Source organism: Gorilla gorilla, chromosome 9 (assembly GCF_029281585.2).
Source record: "Gorilla gorilla gorilla isolate KB3781 chromosome 9, NHGRI_mGorGor1-v2.1_pri, whole genome shotgun sequence".
Lineage (NCBI taxonomy): Eukaryota > Metazoa > Chordata > Mammalia > Primates > Hominidae > Gorilla > Gorilla gorilla.
Genome location: NC_073233.2, coordinates 114650168 through 114674724, shown reverse-complemented (window position 1 = coordinate 114674724; position 24557 = coordinate 114650168). Strand labels below are relative to the sequence as shown.

The 24557-nt window shown below is 35.8% G+C and overlaps 1 protein-coding gene across 1 annotated transcript in view; it reads left to right on the top strand.

Annotated features, from left to right (window-relative positions):
* GUCY1A2 (guanylate cyclase 1 soluble subunit alpha 2) overlaps window positions 1-24557 on the top strand; it is a 350970-nt gene that overhangs the window by 238672 nt on the left and 87741 nt on the right. The window contains exon 6 of the mRNA XM_019037654.4: window positions 10058-10201. Coding sequence (XP_018893199.3) covers window positions 10058-10201 — 144 coding nt within the window. The remainder of the gene's footprint in view (window positions 1-10057; window positions 10202-24557) is intronic.

The following is a 24557-nucleotide window of genomic DNA, read 5'->3' as shown; positions in this document are numbered from 1 at the left end:
GGTCAAAAATGTCAACCAAAATGAGTGTAATTAGACAAAATTTTTTTTTAAAGGAAGAATGAAGAGGCTATTTTGTTTTTGTTTTGTTTTTGTTTTTGTTTTTGTTTGTAGCCTTGTCAGTAAATCCTTAAACCTGTTTCCATTTGAATTGCTAAATCATTATGTACAATGAGCTTGGATGTGTTTAATTGAGCTCAACAAACTTTCTTTGGATCATTGAATGCCTACTGTGCCAGATTCTCAGCATGTGTGGTGTGTACGCGTGTGCATGTGCACATTTGGACTGGTCGTTGTAGTCTGCACTTTCAACAAACAAGGAAATATCTGGAAAAGTTTATTACCCCTATGGATGGGGTGGAAGACAGAGAAGGAGTACATGGGAATAGCTGGGGTCAGGTTAGAAGTGCTTTTCTCCTTTCTGAAAGCCACTGCTCTTTAAAAAAAAAAAAAAAAGGTGGATATCGGGGTGAATATTGTACTATTTTTAACTCACTTCATATACAGAAGTCTTCAGACTTTGGGAATCATATAAAACAACTGAAGCTTGTGAATGCAGATAGCTGGCCCTTATATCCATATTTTGATTCAGTAAATCCAAGTGGAGCCTGGGAATCTAATTTTTAACAAATACCTTCTGGGTGATTCTTATGCAGGTTGTCCTGAATTTTGCAATTGAAAACTTGCTTAAGGGCCAGTTCTGACCCCTAAATGTAGAAATTGAATGCAATTTAAAGCGTTTAATAGAACTCTTATGAGCATCCCGATACTGTACTCAGGTCCAGGGATATAAAGTTAAGTAAATATCTAGTAGGCGGAGAGGAGTATAAACACACACACACACATTAACATGATACATACTGTGAGAGTGATAGAAATTTGTCCATCAGGTATGGTTGTAAGAAAGTTACAGATCCCCCCTTGCCAAACAAAAAGAAAGAAAATTACAGATCCAGAAATCAGGAAAGAAAACTTGAAAATCCTGAGGGCTGAGTGCTGAGATAGACTTTGCCTAGTTTGCAGCTTTGTTTGGGATGTGCCCTGAAAAAGTCGTATACTCAGTGAAGTGGAAACGGTTTTTCTTTTTGCATCTTCTCCTTTAAAAGTAATATGTGCATCCATGAGGTTTTCAGGGGCCTTTAGAAAGAGTAAATAAGCCTAGTTTCAATCCATCCTCTCCGTTAGGGTCTCTGAGAATCAGACTGTGAATTTAAAGCTGTACTGGAGAAAAAAGCTACCCACATCTAAAAATGATGGTGGGCTTTAAGAGATGAGATGACCTTTTATTTTCCTGAGTCTATGCAAGGAGTGGGTACCTATGTACACAGATTCTTCTCTCTGAAGTGCCTGTGTAGGTTAATGACAATGCCAGCGGAGGACTTTCAGTTCTTCATATGACAGATAGTAATGCCCATAGAAAGTTAGAGGTATTATGAGGTTACTTTAATGACTGTTTATCACACCTTAGTTCTGTAGATATTACCCATGACTTCACATGGAGGACAAGTACGGAGCTCCAGCCTCTGCAACATTAATCTCATTAATATACAAAAATTATTGCTAGAATATTAATCTTTAGCATCATAAAATAAGATCCTACAATGCAGATCTTCATATTGAATGACTACAAGGTTACTTACAGAAACTAAAAAAAAAAATCTTAATAACTTTCCTTTTTGGTAATCACATTTATGGGGAAGGATAAAATTAAAACGTGGAGGTAGAGTCACAATATAATGCCTGATTAAAATGCATATGCTTATGCCCAGATGCCAAAGAGGTAGAGGCTGCTTCTTTGTTCCCTATGGGAGGTGGAGCCCCTTTTTCCTCAGTTTTGTTTATCTCTTGTTCTGGTCCCAGCAACTGGGACCAGGGGGACTCCCTCCTCTAGAGCTAGGGAGACCGAGGTATGGCAATTTTCAGGCTACCCCACCCTGCCAGTCATCACCTGTGATGACTTAGTTTTCTACTGGCACCACTAGTCTTGGTGAGCATCCTGCTTTCAGGAAGGAGTGCCCTCTCAACCCCCATAAATACTGGGAGAATAACCTACAGGGTTGTGGCTGGCACCGGGACTCAGGCAATAGCTGGTATGTTGAGTTGGCTAAAAAAGTGACAACTGAGGAGTGTGCCATTTTCTCAATAGCAGCAGGAAAGGGGAGGAAAGCAGCGGAGGTGGTGGGAGGAAAGCAGCGGAGGTGGTGGGTGAAAAGGAGGTGGAGAGATGCTGGTGGAGGAAGAAATGTAGGTTGAAGAAGAGTTGATGAAGTGATACCCATGTAGAGAAGAGAGGAAATTATGAAGGAAAATAAAGTGACAGAGATGAAGAAGGAGGCAAAGCCCTGGCCTCTGAATGCCACAGACTTTCTGAAGGCTGGAGCTGGAGACAGTACCTGCACAGGCTAACAGGGGCTTCCTCCAGCTGGAGCCCAAGTTTGGGTGGATATGGTGACACTGAGATGAGACCACAGATTCATCAAACAAAATATACTCACCTTCTGGGATGCCACCTTTTGAAACCACCCCCACCCAAGGTCATGCATAGGGGCCAAGGTGCAGATTTGCTGAGGGCCATCTCAATTAAGAGGTAAAGAGTTCAGACATCTAACGACATGCTACATGTTCAAAATCTTTTTTTGAACAAACCTCTACTTCAGAAACAAGGTAATCATTAAACAATATGGGGTCAGATCCTCTGGACAAGTGGGATTTCCTTTCATTCCAGTCACATGGCAAGGATCCCATGCCCCAGTCCTGTAGGAGCAGGATATCACCTATAGATTCTTCATCTGGTCCTCAGACTGTAGCCTTCCAGAACCTGATAAGATTGCTGTTATTTTTAAAGGGATCTCTAGCCCAACTCCTGAAATACCAACTGTCATGTGGAGGGAAAGCCAGGTTACCTTCAGCAGGGCAGCCCATGGAGATACTCAGGCTGTTCTGGTATCAGTGTAGCCAACTCCTACTTTTGGAAGTTGCCCCTGCTCCAGATCATCTGCCATCTATTGTTGGACCTGTGCTTGGCCAACAGTGATGTCTGTGTGCTGACCTCCTTGCATCTTGGCTTCTCCGGACTTTTAGTGCTCCCAGCTTCAAGAATGTGGCTTTTATGAACATGCCCATCACTTTGTCTAAGCCAGGAAAATGGTGAAAACTGCATTCTTTCATCTACATGGCTTGAACCCTTGTCTGTGTCAGGGCCTTCCTGTCTCTTTTTGATGTAGGTCTTTATGAGTTATCTTCAAAGAGGGTCAGTGTATCTTTAAGAACCGCAACCTCAGGAACAACGAAAGGCTGGGTTCAAGGCTGGTGGCAAGCTGGTTATCTTCGAGTATGTCCCATGGGCGTTCCATGGACCTAATACCTTTGCTTGACCACAATCACATAGATTTTCATCTTTGGTTAGGAGTTCACTTCAGCCACCCTACTGAGTATCTGGCAAAACAGGGACATAAACAGTGGCAAGTGGCTGTGTATGTCTGAAGTGAAGGACAAAAAGTAGAGGGCCTCTTAATCTACCCAAGACCATAGTTTTTCCTGCTCTTCTGTTACTAGTAAGTATCCATGAAGGCCTGGGCTATGGTTTTGTGTGTGTGTGTGTGTGTGTGTGTTTCCTGGCCAGCCTTTTGGATATTCTTGTGCAGACCGCCATTGACCTCATCGTTCAGTTTCTAGTCACCAAAGACTTCCACAACTGCTTATGGACTCAGATTCTTGGCCACCCATTGGAGAAGCCCTCTACTATGCCCCATCCTCCCTGTCACCCAGGAACCACAACAAATGTCAGCTGATTGGGCTGGCAGGTGTGGCCCAGTTCTCTCAGCAAGGGAAATATGGCATCCTTTCTAAGAACCAAGCATTCTTGGTGACAGCCAATAAGCCCATGAAGAATATGGGACATTTACCAGTCCCCTTTCACCCACCTGAGCATGATGAGGTGTCCAGGTGCTCTGTGAGATACTAGGAGAGAAAAGAAAGCATTTCTCATCTTTAAAGTTTATCTATATCTGTCTGCCTACATCTTATTCCAATATCTCTTCTCTCTCTGTCTCTTTTTAAGGCACCAGAGCACCCTAGAACACAAAACGGCTGGAAAGCAGACTTTCTAATTTGCTGCTTCTCTTGATTGTGTCCTGGGAAGATTGTTCAGTAATGTAGACTCTGAACCTCTGCTCTTATGCCCCATAGAAAATTCAAAGAGGCACAGACCTAGGACTGTCAGATTGAAGGACTGAGGTGGTCACGAGTCCCATGGAACAGGGATGGTTAATTGCCTAATTGTGTACATTGTTCTTTTTGGCTAATCTTATCCTCAATACTGACCCCCTCACCCCGACTTCTTTTTTCCATCTGTGCCCAAATATCCAAGAAGTTCCCAGATATTTCATAAGTATTAGCCTAGAGGGCAAGGAGAAAAATGTTATGGGAATGAAATTTAATTAGGAGCTAAAAGAAATTCTTTTAAATGATCTAAAACTAAAATAAACAAGGTAAATGGGATGGGTGTTGTGGCTTATGCCTGTAATCCCAGCACTTTGGGAGGCTGAGGTGCACAAATCTCTTGAGCCCAGGAGTTCGGGACTAGCCTGGGCAACATGGTGAAACCCTGTCTCTACAAAAATTAAAAAAAAAAAAAATAGCCAGGCATGGTGACATGCGCCTGTAGTCCCAGCTACAAGGGAGGCTGAGGTGGGAGAATTGCTTGAGCCTGGGATGGAGGGGTTGCAGAGAGCCCACATCATGCCACTGTACTCCAGTCTAAGTAGGCAGAGTGAGACCCTGTCTTAAAAAAACAAAAAAACAAGGTGAACGCATAGCTCTAATATATTTATTTACACCACCTTTATTTCTGGAAAAAGGTAAAGATTTTGATTCTAAAGTTTTGAGAAAAGATAAACTGAGATAGACAAATTCTTTAAAGTTTTATAAAAGCAGCTATAGTAATACGTAAGGGAGCAGTTGTATGTATTTTTAGTACTTAAGCCTCCTCTTCTATGTTCAGAAAATAATGTAAGTTTTTTCAGACATTTGCATAAGCATTATCTTTTCCCCATCTCCATGCTTAGTTTAGCCATCTTTATTCTTATCCAGTGCCATTCACGAACAGGTGGGAGATGGTGAAAATAAATGAAATGCACTATTTTAAACTCTGTCTGTTGTATTTAAACTATATAAAAACACTGAGGCAATTATAAAGGAATTCAGAACAAAGTCAACTTTTAGACAGTTTTTCTTTTTTCTTTTTTTTTTTTTTGTAGTCTGTTTACCATGTCCACTTGTTTCATTTTGTTTTAGCTCAAGGAAATAAACTCAGGAGCAATGGAATTGATACATGCCACTTTCACTTTTCCTGCTCCTCATGAAGCAAAACCCACTAATTACTTTGAAGGACTCCACTAACACTTCCACATATATTTAATTTTGCTAAACTTTTATAGAGCTGCCTTAGAGGAAGGGAGAAGACAGAAAAATGGAGCATTCCTGGAAAGCTGCATTAAGACTATTGTGTTTCTGCCAATATTCTTAAGGTGCCGAATATATCTGGAAAGAAAAAAAAATCACAAAGATATATTACGTACACTTTACTTAATGTATATGCCAATTAAACTTTCCAGACATTTTGATATTAGAGAATGTGTGATTATTTATTCATTCATGCAGTACACAAGGTAGTTTGCCATTTCCCATTCTCTATACATTAAGCATAGCCATGTAACTTGCTCTGGTCAATGAATCATGAAAAGAAGATATATATGTCACATCTGGGAGGAAGCTTTAAGAGCTCCTGTACAATTGGTCAGAACCTCTTTTCCTTTGCTGTGGCGACTAGTTCCCGATGTGGAGGTTCTGTTAGCATTGTTCCTGGAGTGAAGAGATGTGGCACAGTTTCTCCCCTCCACCCCAATCCCTTAATCCAAATGGATATGTAGAATGAATGAGAAATACACTGTTGCTAATTTAGCGCATTAAGATTTGGAGGTTAAATTGTTACTGTATCATAATCTAACCCAGCCTATGAAAACATTTTTTAGGTTTCTGTATGTTGGATATTTATGAATAATTGTGAGAATTTCATTTCCTAATATGTGTCACTGGTTTTTTTTGATGTCTGTGTCTTCCCTACCTCTTTGGTCCTATTGTTTCTAATATTTGGAAACTAAATATATATATTTAGTTTACACACCTATGGAGAGAAAGAGAGCAAGGTCTCGTTCTCGCTTTGTCACCCAGTCTGGAGTGCAGTGGTGAAATCATAGCCCACTGCAGCCTTGATCTCCTGGGCTCTAGCGATCCCAAGTAGCTGGGACTATAGGTAAGGTCCACCTTACCTGGATAATTTTTATTTTTATTTTTGTAAAGATTGAGGTCTCACTGTTTCCCAGGCTGGTCTTGAACTCCTGGACTCAAGCAGTCCTCCTGCCTTGGTCTCCCAAAATGTTGGGATTCCAGGTGTCAGCCACCACGCCTAGTCTTAAAGTTTTATACAATCATGTATGGATTGTAATATGAATTTGTCATATTTACATTGTGCCCACATTTATTTTGTACTTCATTCATTTATGTATCAGTTGGTAACATATTGGTCTAACTTTTCTATGCAATTAGAGTACATACTCCTAAGGAGAAAATGCAACATATAACTAATCTCCTTGTATTCTTGTGCAAATTCTAGCAATTCATATTTAATGGAATTCAATGCATTTTTTTTCTGAAAAGATAATTGAGATGCTGATGAGGATGATGATGATGATAGACATTTCAGGAAGTGATTGTGCTCTAGGAACTTGGATGTTCAGAGCTACTGCAAAGCATTTTGATTTGTGCAGGCAATTTACTGACTATATGTTCTGATATCTGACTACCAGATATCTGACTACCAGATACAAGTTTTGAAGTACACAGCTAATAGCATCATAGATTTTCAAAGTGTATACAAATATGAACGGGTGGGATAATGTGAAGATTAGCAAAGAACATTGTCTTATTAGGGGTAAAATGGTAAATAGCCACATTTTAGATGTTTATTCTTTGATGGGTGTCTTCCTCAGTGAGAATTATTTCCAGGAAGTATATTTTAGTCTTTGGAATAAAACTTTTGCCAACTCATATTGCATTGTCTTTCTATTCTTATAGTATAATTTTATTTTCATTTTTCTGGCATCAGAAAACAGGTCTTAAAGTGAAAATTTTGAATATAATGATAGATCTGGGGATATTTGAATCAGTTTTAATGCGTATTTCCTGATGATCAAGTGATAAGTTTTGCACTGTTGGTCTCATGAGCTTCTTAAGTGTTCTTATAATATTCCCTAAATTAGTGCTCATATAATTTCATGCAGTATATCTTTTTAATATTGTAGTGTTGGAATGCTTTTACATGGAAATTTAATTTTTGATATTAAAAATAACAGAATATTTTATAATAATTCTTGGTATATTTATGCTGGAAGCATCTCCATCACTGATGCATATTTTTCCTATACAGATCTACATAGCACACAGATCTAGATGGCGCTCATAAAATGAATGATGAAAATAAGCAAACAGTGAAAATTACTTATTGTGATTATGGTTAGCATGGTTGATTGACTTATTCATTTAGCAAATATTCAATAAATATGAGATATTTAATAAATAGCTATATTACAGACATTATGCTAAGCTCTGTGAATACAGAGATGAAAAAAACATAGTCCCATTTTTTTTTTTTTTTGAGATGATGGAGTCTCACTGTGTTGCCCAGGCTGGAGTGCAGTGGCGTGATCTCCGCTCACTGCAAGCTCCGCCTCCCAGGTTCACACCATTCTCCTACCTCAGTCTCCCGAGTAGCTGGGACTACAGGTGCCCGCCATCATGCCCGGCTAATTTTTTTTGTACTTTTAGTAGAGATGGGGTTTCACCGTGTTAGCCAGGATGGTCTTGATCTCCTGAACATAGTCCCATTTCTTAAAAGCTCACATCGTAGCCAGGGATATGTATTGACTTTATATAGATACATATTGATTATAGCTTGTGCTGAACATTAAAGCAGAAAGATGTGGAAGTGCTGTGGAAACAGAATAAAGAAAGGATTAGTTCTTTGAGAAATTATTTGACAAAAACTAAAGGAAGGAACATGGAGCACATCACAGAAAAAGTGACACTGGAATTGTGCATTTAGTACAATTTTTCATCACTTCAGCCTAATTAATAATATTAAAACTATTGAGGATTTTATTAGGTTGGTGCAAAAGTAATTGCAGTTTTTGCCATTAATACCACCATCTCTATTGTGGATAATTAGAGAGCTTTTCTCTAAAGTGATAGAACTTTTATTCCATGTTCTATGCTTTGGAAATTTGGGAGTTTTAACCTGGGGTAAATATTTAAAATATTTATCAACAGCAATGGACATTCAGAATGGATGTGACAATAGAATTAGAAGAGGGTCTGGAAAGACCCCTATGGTAGCTGTTAACTCTCAATTATATGGTTACAGATGGGCCTCTGCACCTCAATTTTTCATCTTTCAAATATCACCAATACTCGTTTCTTCCTTTTTTTAAAAATTATACTTTAGGTTCTGGGGTACATGCGCAGAACATGCAGGTTTTGTTACATAGATATACACGTGCCATGGTGGTTTGCTGCACCCATCAACCTGTCATCTACATTAGGTATTCTCCTAATGCTATCCCTCCCCCAGCCCCCCACCCCCCAACAGGCCCCAGCATGTGATGTCCCTGTCCCTGTGTCCATGTGTTCTCATTGTTCAACTCCTACTTATGAGTGAGAACATGCGGTGTTTGGTTTTCCATTCCTGTGTTAGTTTGCTGAGAACAATGGCTTCCAGCTTCATCCATGTCCCTGCAAAAGACATGAACTCATCCTTTTTCATGGCTGCATAGTATTCCATGGTGTATATGTGCCACTTTTTTTTTTTGAGACCAAGTCTCACTCTGTCACCAGGCTGGAGCGCAGTGGCGCAATCTCGGCTCACTGCAACCTCCGCCTACTGGGTTCAAGCGATTCTCCTGCCTCAGCCTCCCTACTAGCTGGGACGACAGGCATGCACCACCATGCCCAGTTAATTTTTGTATTTTCAGTAGAGATGGGGTTTTATCATGTTGGAGGATGGTCTCGATATGCTGACCTCGTGATCCACTGCCTCAGCCTCCCAAAGTGCTGGGGCTACAGGAGTGAGCCACCGCACCTGGCCCAATACTTGTTTCTTTCATGTAGGATATTTGTGAAGATAAAATGAGACAATGTACATAAAGTGGTTGACACAATGGTATGGGGTATGAATATTTAAGAAACATTAGCTGTAATCCCAGCACTTTGGGAGGCTGAGGTGGGCGGATCACGAGGTCAGGAGATCGAGACCACGGTGAAACCCCATCTCTACTAAAAATACAAAAAATTAGCCGGGCGCAGTGGCGGGCGCCTGTAGTCCCAGCTACTCGGGAGGTTGAGGCAGGAGAATGGCGTGAACCCGGGAGGTGGAGCTTGCAGTGAGCCGAGATTGCACCACTGCACTCCAGCCTGGGCGACAGAGCGAGACTCCGTCTCAAAAAAAAAAAAAAAGAAACATTAGGCCTTGCAATTTTTAAGAGTAAGAAAGAACAGACCTGATGAAAAATTACAGATATATCTAAAAGTGTGGAACAATTTTCTTCAGGTGGAAAAACTGGGAAAAAAATACTTTCCAAAGGAATACTTGAAAGTTGGAAGGAGATGAAGGGATGGCTCTGGAAAAGGCGATTATTTGGAAATTATCTAGGCAAAATACTGACAGTTCTATTTTCGTGGGGGATAATTATTTTTTATATTATAGTTGTTCCTAATTTCAATGATCATCTCTAGTGATAATGTTAATGAACAACCCTGGAGTGAGATGTCAGTATTTGACTGTGGCTGTTTGCAAACTCTGCTGTGATTATACACAGTAGTCTAATTGCTTAATTTATTGATGTTTTGCCGACATGTTTTTCAGCAACATTTGTGATTGCAGATAACTAATCATTTCTCTTTGGGCTCATTATCATACGTTTGCATTTGATTTGTCTGATTGCTGCAGGTGGAAACAATAGGTGATGCCTACTGTGTTGCAGCAGGGCTCCACAGAAAAAGCCTCTGCCATGCTAAACCCATTGCTCTGATGGCCTTGAAGATGATGGAACTTTCAGAAGAGGTGCTGACACCTGATGGAAGACCGATTCAGGTAACCCTCCCAACAATCTAGTTAGAGTAGTAAGTGCACCATTAACTGGAAGAGGCAAATAATTCCCTTCCAAGTTCTACTTTTTGTAATTTATAGATCTAGACAAGTTGGGTGCTTAAGGAGGCCAAGGAGTGACTAGAGATAACTCATAAATCCAGGAAAAGAACAAATGGAATAGGTCCAAGATTGGTTTGTGGAAGGCAAATTACTGTGGAGGAAAGAAAGAGGTAAAAGATTAGACCCAAGGGAAGAACTTACTGTCAGTGACCAGGTCACCAAATCCAAGCAAGAATGATGATGATGAGATTCGGAGTTTTAGAGGTAATCCAAGAAGTAAAACACAAAAAAAGCAAGAAAATGGAGGACCTGCACAACTTCCTGTAGATAGTATACAGGTATTCCTTGTGAAACATCAGACCTCAGAGTTACTTCTGGAGTTTTTCTTGTGGCAGAGGTTGAAGATTGCAGCCTAGTAACTGTGAAAACTTTAAAAACAGTGGAAAGTCCAGATCCTGGTGTGTTGTACTCTTGGTTCTGATGGTCTTCTGCAATCTGAGGTCTACCTCTGGGAATGAATGAGGTCATCTACCATATTTCTGCTTGAGCCCAGTGATGGATCCCAGAAGTGTCATTACTTTGAAATCAGAAATCTTATATTTGGGGAAGTAAACTTGTATTCATGTCCACCCTTTTATAACAGCTTACCAGCTAAGAGTTAAGAAAACACGGGGGCGGGGGGGGGGGGGGGGCGGGCGCAGGAAATGGCTAAAAATATGAGTACCGTTCTAGTTCTGGCATTATAGCAGATTGGGGACCCTGAACAATCTATCTGATTAAAATTATGAAAATATTGGGTTAAATATATTAAACAATATTTTTAAAAAAACTATTAGGCACTTCTCTGAGCTCACAGGAACGGGAAAAACATGACGATTACACTATGTGTGTAGATTGAAAAAAAAACGTAATTGGTGAGTTTAACTTAAGAGCCCTGTTATTAGCAATGATAGAAGGAAACTAGGAAATACTGTTCCCCCCTGGAGGATGCCGTCTTCAATCCTATCCTCAAATTATTTCCACAGATTCCATGTGATGTAAAAATAAGGTCCTAGTTTGTGGTTGTATTTTTATCTTTTAGTTGTTCTTGATAAGCCGGAAGTTTTAATTTTAATGTTTTAAATGATACATATTTTCTTTTATAATTTGTAAATTTTTGACCTGACCAGTTCACAAAAAAATCCTTCCTGACTTAAGTCAGAATTTCCTAATGATAAATTTGCAGTTTTATAGTATGGGTTTTTACATTTAACCCACCTGGAAGATAAAGGTTATTAAAATGAGTAATAAAAAAGAAAAAAGCCACACACACATACACACACATGAAAACAAAGTACTATGGGGAAGAACCGGGGGAAATTATAGATGTGAAAAAACATATCTGGGATGTTTTCAGATATCAAACTTATCAGACACAGAATTAAAATGACAATTTTTAACGTAACTATAAGAAATAAAAAGAGCTGAAAACTGTGAGAAAGGGACAAGACTTGGGAAAGAATCAGAGAACTTCTAAGCAATCAACACGATGCTTAAGAAAAGAAGAGAGAACAAAGTGGACAAGTTTAAAAGCAGATTAGACATAGATGAAGCAAGATCTTGTTCACTAAAAGAACTGAAGAAATTATCAATAACTAAGTTCAGATATTTAAAAATGGGGAATATGAATAAGAGAATGTAAAATATAAAATATGTGGGAGACAGGGCAGAGAGAGTGGAAAGATGTAATATATATTCAATTGAGGTTCCAAATGAAGGTAACAGAGTGAATACAAAAAAGAGAATTATTTTCAGGAACTATTAAAAGATGTCAATCAGTACCCAGACACAGTAATCAGTACCCAGACACAGTAATTCCAAAGAATTCTGCAAAAGTTAAACCCCATAGGAATCCAAAACTAAACCCATCTTAACGAGACTGCAGGGCATCAGAGAAAAAGAGCAATTGATAAATTATAAAAGTGACAGCCTGGGCACGGTGGCTTACGTCTGTAATCCCAGCACTTAGGGAGGCTGAGAGGGTGGATCACAAGGTCAGGAGTTCAAGACGAGTTTGGCCAAGATGGTGAAACCCTGTCTGTACTAAAAATACAAAAAATTAGCTGGGTGTGGTGGCGGGCGTCTGTAATCCCAGCTACTCAGGAGGCTGAGGCAGAGAATTGCGTGAACCCGGGAGGCAGAGGTTGCCGTGAACCAAGATGCGCCACTGCACTCCAGCCTGGGCGACAGAGCGAGACTCCATCTCAAAAAAAAAAAAAATTATAAAAGTGACATTGATTGGTGTGAAAAGGACAAGGCATTCAATAAATGCTTGGGGAACTATTGGCTATTCATGAAGAAAACTAATAGAAATTGGTATTGTACTTTATGAATCTTTATATAAATCAATTTTTGTATAAATCAATTCTTGGTGTGGGAGGTAAATGTAAAAATTCATATTATAAAACTATAAATTTGTCATTAGAAAATTTTGACAAGTAGGGAAGGATTTTTTGTGAACTTATCAGGTCAAAAATTTGCAAATCATAAAATAAAAGTTTAGAACATTAAAATTAAAACCTTCCTGTTAAGAAGAACTAAAAAATTAAAATACAACTACAAATTAGGAGAATATTTTTGTGACACATGTAATCAATAAGTATCTAGTTAACTTTGTCAGTAATCAAATTAATAGAAATTTACAACACTATCATAAGCATTTCTCCCTACTAGTTTGACACAACTTTGAAAGTCTGACAGTGCCACTGTTGGTGAGGATCTGTAGCAGCAGGAAATCTCACCCATAGCTAGTGGAAGTATAAATGGTACAATTTACTTGGCATCACCTGGTAAAGTTTAACTTTTGCATGTCCTACAACCCAGCATTTCCTCTCCTAGACGTTTACACATGTACAAGGGAAGTACTTGTGCACGTGTAGCAAAAGTCACACACAAGAATAGTTTTTGTAACAGTCTCAAACTCTAGCTAATTCAAATATCCATCAACAGTAGGATAGATAAACTGTGTTATATTTATACCTTGGCATACCATATAGTTGGGAATATGAAAGACCTCAGCTACTGACATCAACATGGATGAATGTCAAAAACATAATCTTGAACAAAAGAATCAAGTCATTAAAGAATGCTGTAGTATTATTCCACTTAACTAAAGTTTAAAACTGGAAAAATGGAAACAATTCTATTTACAAATACCTGCACTGATGGCAAAAAGTGTAAAAAAAAAAAAAAAGGGAATGATTAACACAAAATTCAAGCTGGTGCTTATCTCTGAGGGAAAGATATGGGAAGTAAGAGGATACAATAGGGAAAATAAACATAGTATAAAATTTTTTATTTTATTACTCTTCTTTAATATGCACATATATGTTTATATTTAACCATTTAAAAGTGGAAAGAGAGTTTTCTAACCACTCCTACCAGTGATGAAAATGGGAAAATATGGAGCATTAGAAATAAAAATCTAGTTTAAGTTCCCTCAGGGAATAATTATTGAATGGTACTTCTACCACTGCCAGGAAAACAAACAAAAGGAATACTGTCTCACATTTGCTGCACACTGCAAATATAGACATTCCAGATTGAACTAATCAGTTCTTAAATTTTCAAGCCTACCAGCTGGGCAGGCTTCTCATTTGGGATTGTTTTTGATGTTGGATTTTCTTTTATGGAGAGTATGTTTGTATTGAATTTAGCATTGTCATAGCACAGTTAAATTACCCGAGAACAAAACCAGGGAATTGTGTTTTACAGTGTGTTCATCAATATTTTCATTTGTAGGATTTAATATTAGCTCTTTCTTATGAATCAGATAGTCTTATTAAATCAGAAGAGGAAATATCCATAAAGATTTAATAAGAATGCAGAAAGAGAATTCAAAATAATAAACCACCTTAGTAATTTTAGCTTCCTTACTAATTTATAGTATTTGCATGATTTGGGATTATTTTTCAGCATATTAATTTGATTTTAAATTGCCTTCTAGCTTGGTGCTGTGGGAACATTTCCAAACTTATTGAGAGAATCTTTTATTATGAAACTGCTGGGGTGTTGTAGTAGAGTTGATATGTGATAGCTTACTATTTACCTCAAATTATGTAAGTTTTTAGGTGATTTAAATTACAAGTTATTATAATAGCAATAATTGACTAAAACTGAAACCAGACTTTGAAAAGTAAATTGATAATTTGTATATGGTTTTATGAACCTTTGAGGCATCCTGTAATGATGGGAAATAGGAGCCAAAATTGTCATATACAATTGCTTGGAAATGATTGGTAATGCCCTAGACTCACTAATTGTAAAACTGCCTGCATTTATTTTTTTTTAATTTTGAAAATAACCAGAGAATGTAGCATTTTGTTTTTTCAGTCTATAAATACTCAAGTAAATTATTGTTCAATAAGTACTCTAATGAAACTCAGAGGCTACTTCTGGACTATATCTATAAAGCATTCATAAATATGGTCTATCTATACAATACATTCTGAAAAATCAGTTCATGTTGACTTTAATTAGAACTGCTTTTATAAAAACTGAGTAGAACTTTTTCACCCTGGATCAATATGATATTTCTTCTGCTGGCTGAAAATATGGAAGAACAGCATTATGACTATTTCCTTTTTATTCTTCCCAAGGGAGAATCTGATTTTCTTTTTGTTTTTCCTCGAGACACAGGGTCTTGCTCTGTTGTCCAGGCTGGAGTGCAGTGGCACCATCACAGCTTACTACAGCCTCAACCTCCTGTGCTCAGGGGATCCTCCCAACTCAGTCTCTGGAGTAGCTGGGACCACAAACATGTGGAACCACACCTGACTATTTAAAAAAAACTTTTTAGTAGAGATGGGGGTCTCTCTATGTTGCCCAAGCTGGTCGTGAACTCCTGGCCTCAAGCAATCCTCCTGCCTCGGTCTCCCAAAATGTTGGGATTACAGGCATGAGCCACCATGCCAGGACTGAATTTTTAAATTTTAAACAGTAGACAATTGAAAAGTAAAATTATATTTGTATTCTCTCTTCCTTGTTTGCACTAGCTATATTGTGAATTCACCAGAAAAATGTATTACTTTAGTTCTCTAATCTTGTGAACCCAAAGGTATTTTGAATAGTTTTTAGTGCTGACTGGCTAACTTACACTAATAGTTTAACCACACTTTGATTAAAATAACCAAATATTTATTACTGCCTATGATTTATTCTTTCTTTAAAAAACACTGTTGATAGGGAAAGGGAAGTTGGGTCAGGGATTAACTAGAGAATGTACCTAGGGTATATGAGAAAGACAAATAGCATTTTCACGATTTAAGGCTTTTGAAGAATATTGAGTATGTCCAAATGTCTTTTAATTCTGTACTTAGTTTAAAAACTATTTTCATTAAATTTTATCTCATAGGCATACAAATTCAAATTTTCTTCATTAGTTCAAAGACAGTGCATTTTATATAATGAGGCAAGTATGCAGGAAACATTGTGAACTAGAGTTAAACAATGTGTAATCATGTTGTAATACTAATGTGTTTAGCAATCTCAATTGCAAATCAGGGAAATGCTATGAGAAAAAGACTCATAGCATTTCCCTGATTTGCAATTGAGATTGCTAAACACATTAGTATTACTGACTGGTGCAAAAGCAGGAATATTAATGTACAATTTACATGTATTGTAACACATTAAATTACAGCTCCTTAAGCTTCAACTTTTAATGAGCTTACAGGATTTTTTGAGATTATGCAATAATTGTTCTCTAATTAATTTTTAATTTTTAGCTTCAACTTTTAATGAGCTTACATGATTTTTTGAGATTATGCAATAATTATTCTCTAATAATTTTTAATTTTTAAATAGTTTTTGCTATTTCCAAAGGAAACCTGATGTTGTTATTTTACTATTTGGAGGGATTTGGGTTTTGGAAATATTGCAATATTTAATTAACCCTATCAGATTTCAGCCTGTATTTAGAAAAAAGAAAAACTAATTACAGTTGGCACTCCATATCCATGAGTTCTGCATCCTCCGATTCAGCCAACTGTGGGTCAAAAATGTAGGTAGGCCAATGATAGTTGCTTCAGTACTGAACATGTATAGACATTTTTTTCTTGTCATTCTCTAAATAATACAGCATAACAACTATTTACTCATTATTTACAACACGTTACATATTATAAGTAATCTACAGGGGATTTAAAGATTTAAATTATGTGGTAGGATGTCCATAGGTTGTATGCATGTACAACACTACTTAATATAAGGGCTGCAAGTCTCTTATATTACTTATAATACCTAACAAAAAGTAAATGCTATATAAATCATTGTAATACTATATCATTTTGTTTGTAGTTTTTAATTGTTGAATTGTTATTTTTGTTTTTTTTTTATTTTTTAATGCCATATTTTCAATCCACGGTTGGTTGAACATGCAGATGTGAAACCTGTGGATACACAGGGTCGACTGTATTTGGTAACCTAATTAATTTTCTAAGATTCTTTGATAATTATTTATTTATAAAACTCAAATTAGTACTTTTTAATCACATTGAGATTAAAAACATATAAGGAGAAAAACCTAAGGGGTCAGAAAAAACTATATAGGCATTATATAAAATTACTGTTAAGATACTGATCCCAGTTATCCTCATTTCTCATGTTTATCAATTAGGAGTATTTAAATTTGCTTTTAATCTCCTAGATAATGCATATAGTGGCAGTTTTCATAAGTCAGTGTTCTATTGTAACAGTAATATGGAAAAATACTGTATAATATTACTGGTGAAACTTAGGACTAGATAGATATATTTTCCGATAGATTTATCATTTTGCATAGTACATTTATTTGGAACTATAAATTTGTTTGTTTTTAAAAACTATTTATTTAAAGTATTAATATTTGTGAGTGTACCAGCAAAGTTATGAGTCTCTTCTGTAGTTTGCTTCCTTTTAATAATCAATGCCTCATTCTACATACTCTCCTTAGATCTATTTTCCAACTTGCCAATACTTCGCTCAGTTGGTTGTAAAAATTATTGATTAAACTCATCCACTTGATGCTTAAATGCTGATTATAGCAGTTTATAGTGTTTTGCAGTTCCATTTGTCTGACAAAATTTTTCATACCGTTTTTATTTATTTTCTTGAATAAATCATCTGTAATGATTGTAAATGCTTCTCCTGGTAAGTCAGTCTCTAGAACTCCTGCAGTCTATTACATCATTTGTTCTTTCACTTAATTTTCAGTCATGTTACTTGTTTCCTGTGTGACTAATTACACTTTTTTTTGTTTGAATGCTGGAGATTGTATATAAAATATTATAGAAATAATTTAAGACTTTGGATGATTTTGCAGGGAAATTTTAGTGTGCTTCTTGAAAGAGACTGGGGCTCTAGCAGTCAGCGATCAGGGGATTTAAAGCTGGGTTTTGGTCTCTGTGAGGACCTGTCTACTTCTGGTTCACCTCTATGTTTTGGTATTACCCTTATACCTGTGGTCATGGTCCCATCTCAAAGTGGGGAGGGCTTTCTAAGGTCTTTGCCCTAGGAATTCTTAGGCTCCAGTTTATGTTCCCTTAGCCCTGGCTGTCAAAAATGCTGCTCAGCTTCTCAACCTTTCCATTACCTTTTCTGGAGCCAGAAGATGCCCATAGGATAAAAGCACCACCAAGTTTACTTTTCACTTCTCAGGTTTATCTTCTGCCATATCTTGGTACAATAATTTTTCATTACTTTGTTAGCTGACCAGCATAGGGTAATTCAAATGATATAACCTGCTATTTTATATGTATATATGCTAAGTTTCACAATAATTCTGTGAAGGAATTATTGCTATTATTTCCAGTTTGTAAATGAAGAAAATAAGCATAAAAAATAGTTAACCAGAGCCTCTAATATATATACTGTGTATACATTAAATAAAAGCATGTTAAATAACATTTATATTGTCAAATCTTCCTATTGCCTTGAATATTCCATTAAAGTTAGACTTTTCATGGCTTTAGTCTTCAAGAAATTTAAATGTATGTTAGATGTCCTCTTCGAAAAAGTAGAAGTAAGTTCTCTATTTTAAATGTATTCCATCCAAAAATAAAATAATTTGTTTTTAAATTAGAAAGTAAGAGACATTCTAGCTGCATGTGGTGGTAGGGGGCCATACCTGTAGTCCCAGATACTCGAGAAGCTGAGGAGGGAGGATGGCTTTAATCCAGGAGTTAGACACCAGCCTGTGCTGGACAGCATAACAATACCTTATCTAGAAAGAGAGAGAGAGATTGACATTGATTAAATTCAGTTATGTGAAAAAAATGAGTGTTATTCTATCATTCTGTAAACTGCAATCACTGGCCAGATTGGGTGGGGGATGTATTAGTCATGATGCTCTGCTTTTTTTCTATATTTTCCCCTTGTTTATTGTTTGTTGTGGATTGTAATGCAGAAGCTACATATTTAAACGTTTTATATTTACATTATTTCATAGGGTAGTCATTGAATTTAAAGATTAGATCATATTCTATTTAATTATTTTTATTTATCGAGCACATTTGTTTTAAGCATAGAATTACTCTTCTGGCATGATGCTATAGTGCTGAACTTTAATACACAAATTTATTTATAGACAGATCTACTTATTGAGCACATTATTTGTTTTAATTATAGAATTACTCTTCTGACATGATGCTATAGTGCTGAACTTCAATAGACAGAGCATCCTTAATACCTTACAATTCCTCCATAAGATATCAGCATAATGATTTAAAACACAATATTGTATCTGTGATGTGTATGTCAATGAGACAGAATTCCACTGCTAGTTTATTTTAGCTTTTATCTGTAATCATGAAAGATTCCAATTTTATATAATCACAGAATTTTAATCATATTTTCAGACTATAAAATAGTCTATCAGGCATACATTTCTAAAAATGCTAGTCTTACTGAAAAGTTTTATTATGATATTTGTCAAACAAACAGATTTCCCAAGCAGTCCTTTTGTGAAGATATTTGCATATTTATGCTACAAGAAAGAATAGTTAATAAGTTAGTGAAAGAAAAAACAAAACCGAGTGATGGAAAAAAAAAGCTAAACTGATTCACATGAAACTGTGCATGCAAAGCACAAAATTGCTTAGTTTGATTTTGTGCAACAGTCTTGACTTTCACATTTTTGGAAGAAAAATACATTCTTTAGTGGAGACATGGTTTGAGTATTTTGTTAGTTAGTTAAATATTATCACTATGAGGATAACTACCTTTAAATAAGTTATAATCTATTTCATGCATTTTATTCCTGCCTCTTGTCTCCAGTGTCCCACTAAGACTACTGATACAATGTCCATAGAAGAGGCTAAAAGTTATATTAGCAAAGTCACTCATTTTTATTTGATTTTTGTGTGGTGTGCTGTAGAAGTGTGAAACTTCCAAGCAGTTAGGAAGCTCGTGTTTTTATTTGTCTGACGTTTATGTAAAGAATAGGAATCTCCATCTGCCATTATCTTTAGCATATGGTCCCTTTCTTAGGTGTTTTTGAACGGGTTTTTAATCTTTTACTGACACTTTAGTCTCTTTTAAGGCTATATGCATATAGGCCAACATGAGTAGCCTAACTCTTACAATATGAAAAATGATATGAAAATAGCAAGATACAATACATAAGACAGTAATGTGCTATCTGCATGCTAATCACACTATTGATTTAGTTAGCTTTTATGTTTTTGACCTGTTTTGAGATCTCATATCTCGTTTCAAATAAAAGTTTAAAAATTATTTAATCTGTTTATTAGTTTTCTAAAATTACAAAAAAATAAAATGATCTCTGAAAACTAGTATTACAGAAGATAGTTAAAATCACCTATAATTTACCAACCAATTATAGCCATATTTTACATTTTTATGTATCTTTAAAGTCTTTTTATATGCATACATTCAATACAAACACATAGAAATAGAAGGTATGGACTTAAAAAGTAGATTATTTTAAAAACTGAATAAGCTTCATTCAACTTGGTAATGTCATGACACACAGTGTACCAAAGATGCAGAGAAATATGCAGAAAAAACTTGGTTAGCCCTAGGAAGAATCTTTCATTATTATTAACTCACTTTGGTTTTGTATTTTTCTGTTCCTACAATTGAATTTTTGAGACACTGGAAGGTAACTCTTTAATCACCTGAGTTGCAAATGTGGTACTAACAATTCAGTGTCACAAGTGCTTTTCAAAGTATGTTAAGCTTTTTGTTGATGTCATGTCAGGCATATGGTAATTGTCTGGGTCACCACTATAATATTTCTTATTTGGACTGTGGTTTCCTAGCAACTCTTGCTTTTTCCTAATGGCTGAATTGATTTCTGGACGTTTGTAATGCTTCCTACTGCATCAGAAATTGTCACCTTGTGTGTAAATGTTACAAGACCAAATTTACATGTAGATTCCATTTTAAGAAATTATTTTGCTTTATCACTTGCCTTTAATGTGTTTGTTCAGAGGTTAAACCAATCAATCATAAAAAATGAATTTAGAAAACCTCATTAATTCAGACTCTTTAGGGAAATATGGTAATTTTGACAAATTCCAAAATATATGCAAATGGTTCTTAGTGGGGAACCTCCTGAAGTTGAAGAAACAGAGTAATTTTGATGGTCAAATGACCATGTAATCAGGAGGTTGTTAGAAACACAGGTCCGGAGTATGCATGGGGTGTCCCAGGGGAGAAAAGGCTTACTTTGGAGGCTTGCTGTTTCAACTCACATGAAGCCTGATTCTACATGAATCTGGTTGGAGCCTTGCTGGCAGCGACTTTTACTCATTTATTCAACAAATGTTTTTTGAATGCTTATGATTTTCTAAACAATTGGTTAGGTATTAGAAATGTGAGGGTAAGCAAATCAGGTACATCCCTGATCCTCCCAAGAATTACAGCCTATGGAACCAACAACTACAAATTACTAACTTGGTGAGGAAGGAGAAATAGACTCAGTTTTCTCTCAATACTCTTTCCACCTTAACATCGAGAGGTTTGGGTTAGGCTTTTAGGAATATAATTCTTTGTAGAGCAAATATTCAGGATGCCATTTACATTCAGCCCTACATTATTTTGGTGTTTTTGTAGATTTCATATGTTCTTAGGGAAGTGAGGTTGAAAGGCATTAAAAACCAACTGTGTGGTAGGGGTTAGCTTGACAGTTTACATATTATCTCACTTAATCTACACAACAACTAAGAAGGGCATATATGCAATTTTTATATACTTAAAAGATAAAAAAAGACATTGGGGTTAAAAATATGTATAAGATTATAGAGGAAACAAATGCATACTGGACACTTCCCAGATGTCAGACTTGTGCCATGTCTTTATGCACTTTTTTATTCCTGCCCCCCCACTCCCCCCCAAAAAATCTGCAAAGTAAGTTTCGTTAATCTTATTTTACATTTAAAGAATTTGAGATTTAGAAAGTTTATATAATTTGATCAAGGTTATGTAGCTAGCCAATTGCAGAACTAAATTTGAATCCAGATATATCTGTTTGGAAAAAAGAAAAAAGCTTTGCTTTTTTTCATTATAGGAAACTGGAGAATGCCCAGAGTAGAATTTTATTACCTGAGTACTTAATAACAAGAGTTACTTCTCACCTAGTGCTTACTACGTGCTCAGCGTTATGCCAAGCTAGAGTGCGTGAGCACTCTCTCTCTTACATGTCCTCTCCCTTCCTAATATATATGCATATACACATACACCTGTATAATTATTTACATGTATGTGTATATTTTAGGCATATTTTCATATTTGTGAAATATGCCTGTACTGTATATACATAATTATTACAACAATCATGGACCATGGATTAGATGTTATCTCTATTTATAAATGGGAAAACCAAGACTGAAAGGTTAAGGGACTTTTAGTCAAGAGTAAATAATATTACTAAATAAGAATTGATTCGGAATTGGAATTCAAATCTGTTTGACTTCAAAGTCCATGCTCTTAACCATTACCCTATACTGCCACTCACAATACAATTGGAATGTATTAATATGATTTCTAATCTTATGACTAAGCTAATAACTTTAATCTTCCTTAAACAATTATTGCTATTCCCTGTTCCTTAAGAAAGAAGTGTGAAGACGTAATAGCAGTGCAATGTCTTGAAGGCATTCTAACTCGAGGCAAACTCTATTGACTATAACTCTACATCGAGATGTTGAAATAATGAGGACAATTATGTCGACATTTAACAGAATGAGTTGAAAATTGATAGTTCTATAGAATTTCAAAATATGTGAAGAAAAAATTAAGTTGGGAATAATATTGAAATATACACTTCTGTAATATTAGCTTTTTATAAAAAATAGAAGAAATGAACTTTTTGTAGAAACATAATAATCCAAAAACTAGGAAAGCAGAAATTTAAAACCGTATCAGAGAATCCAAAAGGCGTATTTGCTTTTTTGGATATATTATCTTCCAGATGGTATCAGTTGATCCTTTTGGATATTAAGTTATCTAAGATTATTTTTTATTTACAATAACGAAAAGCACTGATTGATTGAAAATGAAAAATGTAGTCAAATAGTTTGATCAGTCAGCCTGCAAGCCTTTACTGAATTTCTCGCATGTGCAAAACCACATAATTGAGTTGCAGACTGAACTGCATGAGTGCCAAATACTAATCTGCTTTTTTTCTTGGCTCTCAAGTCAAAATTCTGTATACACAATACCAAACATCTGGTCACTTAAATCCATTCAGTCAAAAATTCAATTGACCGCCCAGATTTTCTGACTCTAGGATTCCATTCAACTTGTTTGCCTTAATTAGTTAGTTTATCTGAAAGCTATGTCAAATAGGTAATAGCGTATATTTAGTTATTTCAATAGTACTTGGCATCTTACATATGAAAAGGTACAGTTATGGAGGGAAGAAAACACAGGTTCTATTCCTCCCACCTCCATCAAGCTTTTAACAGATTTGATGTTGTTTTCTGCCTCCTATACTGTTTGCCTTCCTTTTTGAATTGGTCTCACCCATCTCTCACTGCCCCCCACTCTCGGGACCCCTCAGTCTCCATTTCTCTCTCAGTTTCCTAAAAGTGACATCAATTTTCCATGAATTACCTAAGAACGACTTACCAACAAAAATTACATTGTTATGAATAATGTACGCAAAACTGTTGATACTGGCTAACTTAGGGGAAAGAGCTTTTTCCATTTTTAATCTTACAGTTTTATATCTGTTCACATTTTCCAAATATACGTATGAATTATTTATGTATTGCCTTTTAGTATCCATAGAAATTATATGGGAGTTGCCATCACGGACCATTTTTCTTTCCTTCTTTAAAGTTTCCTATACTTAAAATAACTCATAATTTCTAAAGTAAGCACAAATTCTCACTTATATATTTGGTTCACAGGAATAATCAGCAGGCAATGCCTACAACTGCACAGAATAAAAATTTTCATTGGCTAAAAATTAGTGGGAGCATCAAATGTCTTTGACAAAATTACACTGTGAAACATTTGGCCAGCCTAATGAGGGTTTATAGAAATAATGACCATAAAAGAAAACTATACTGGCAGAAATTAATATGAGCAAACTACTGCTTAATGAGTCACAAATCATCACTGTAAAGTTTCAATGGGAAAGAATTCATGCCAATTAAAATATTTTCAGAGGGACACAACTGGAAATGTAAAATATTAGAATAAATGTAAAATATTAGAATCAATTTATATGTAGTATACACAAAATAGATCAAGGAATTAAATTGACTTAATAGCGTTTAGTCCAGAAAATAATTTTCTTCATAATAATTCTTCAGTATTATTAAATTTCATTCAATCTTTGTACTCCTTTGTTGGGGTGCAAATGTCTTGAACTATAACTGTTTTATTAGCTTAAGGAATTATTTGATGAATTAACAGAAGCTGTATCATGGTTCTAGACATTCATGCTCAATAAACTGAATTAAATGTTACCAACTGGTAGGAGAAAGTAGAGAACTTTATTTAGTTGTGGCAGTGATAGCTATTATATCTTTGTATGATTATAGTTTTTATCTCTCTGATCCTTTGCTGCACAAGTAAGTATTCTTTTATATTTGCAACTTTTTGCCATGTCTTTTACCTCATATATAAGTAAGTAAATACATTGACTTCCAGGTTTTTAATAAACTTATAGTATTCTCCATTTCTTTTATTGTGTTTTCTCATCTTTCTCTTACTCTAAATTGCATATTCATAATCTTGTCCTTTTGAAAAATACTAAACTTATCCCATGCTCATATTTTACCCCAGCACTCAAAATATAAATTAGTAA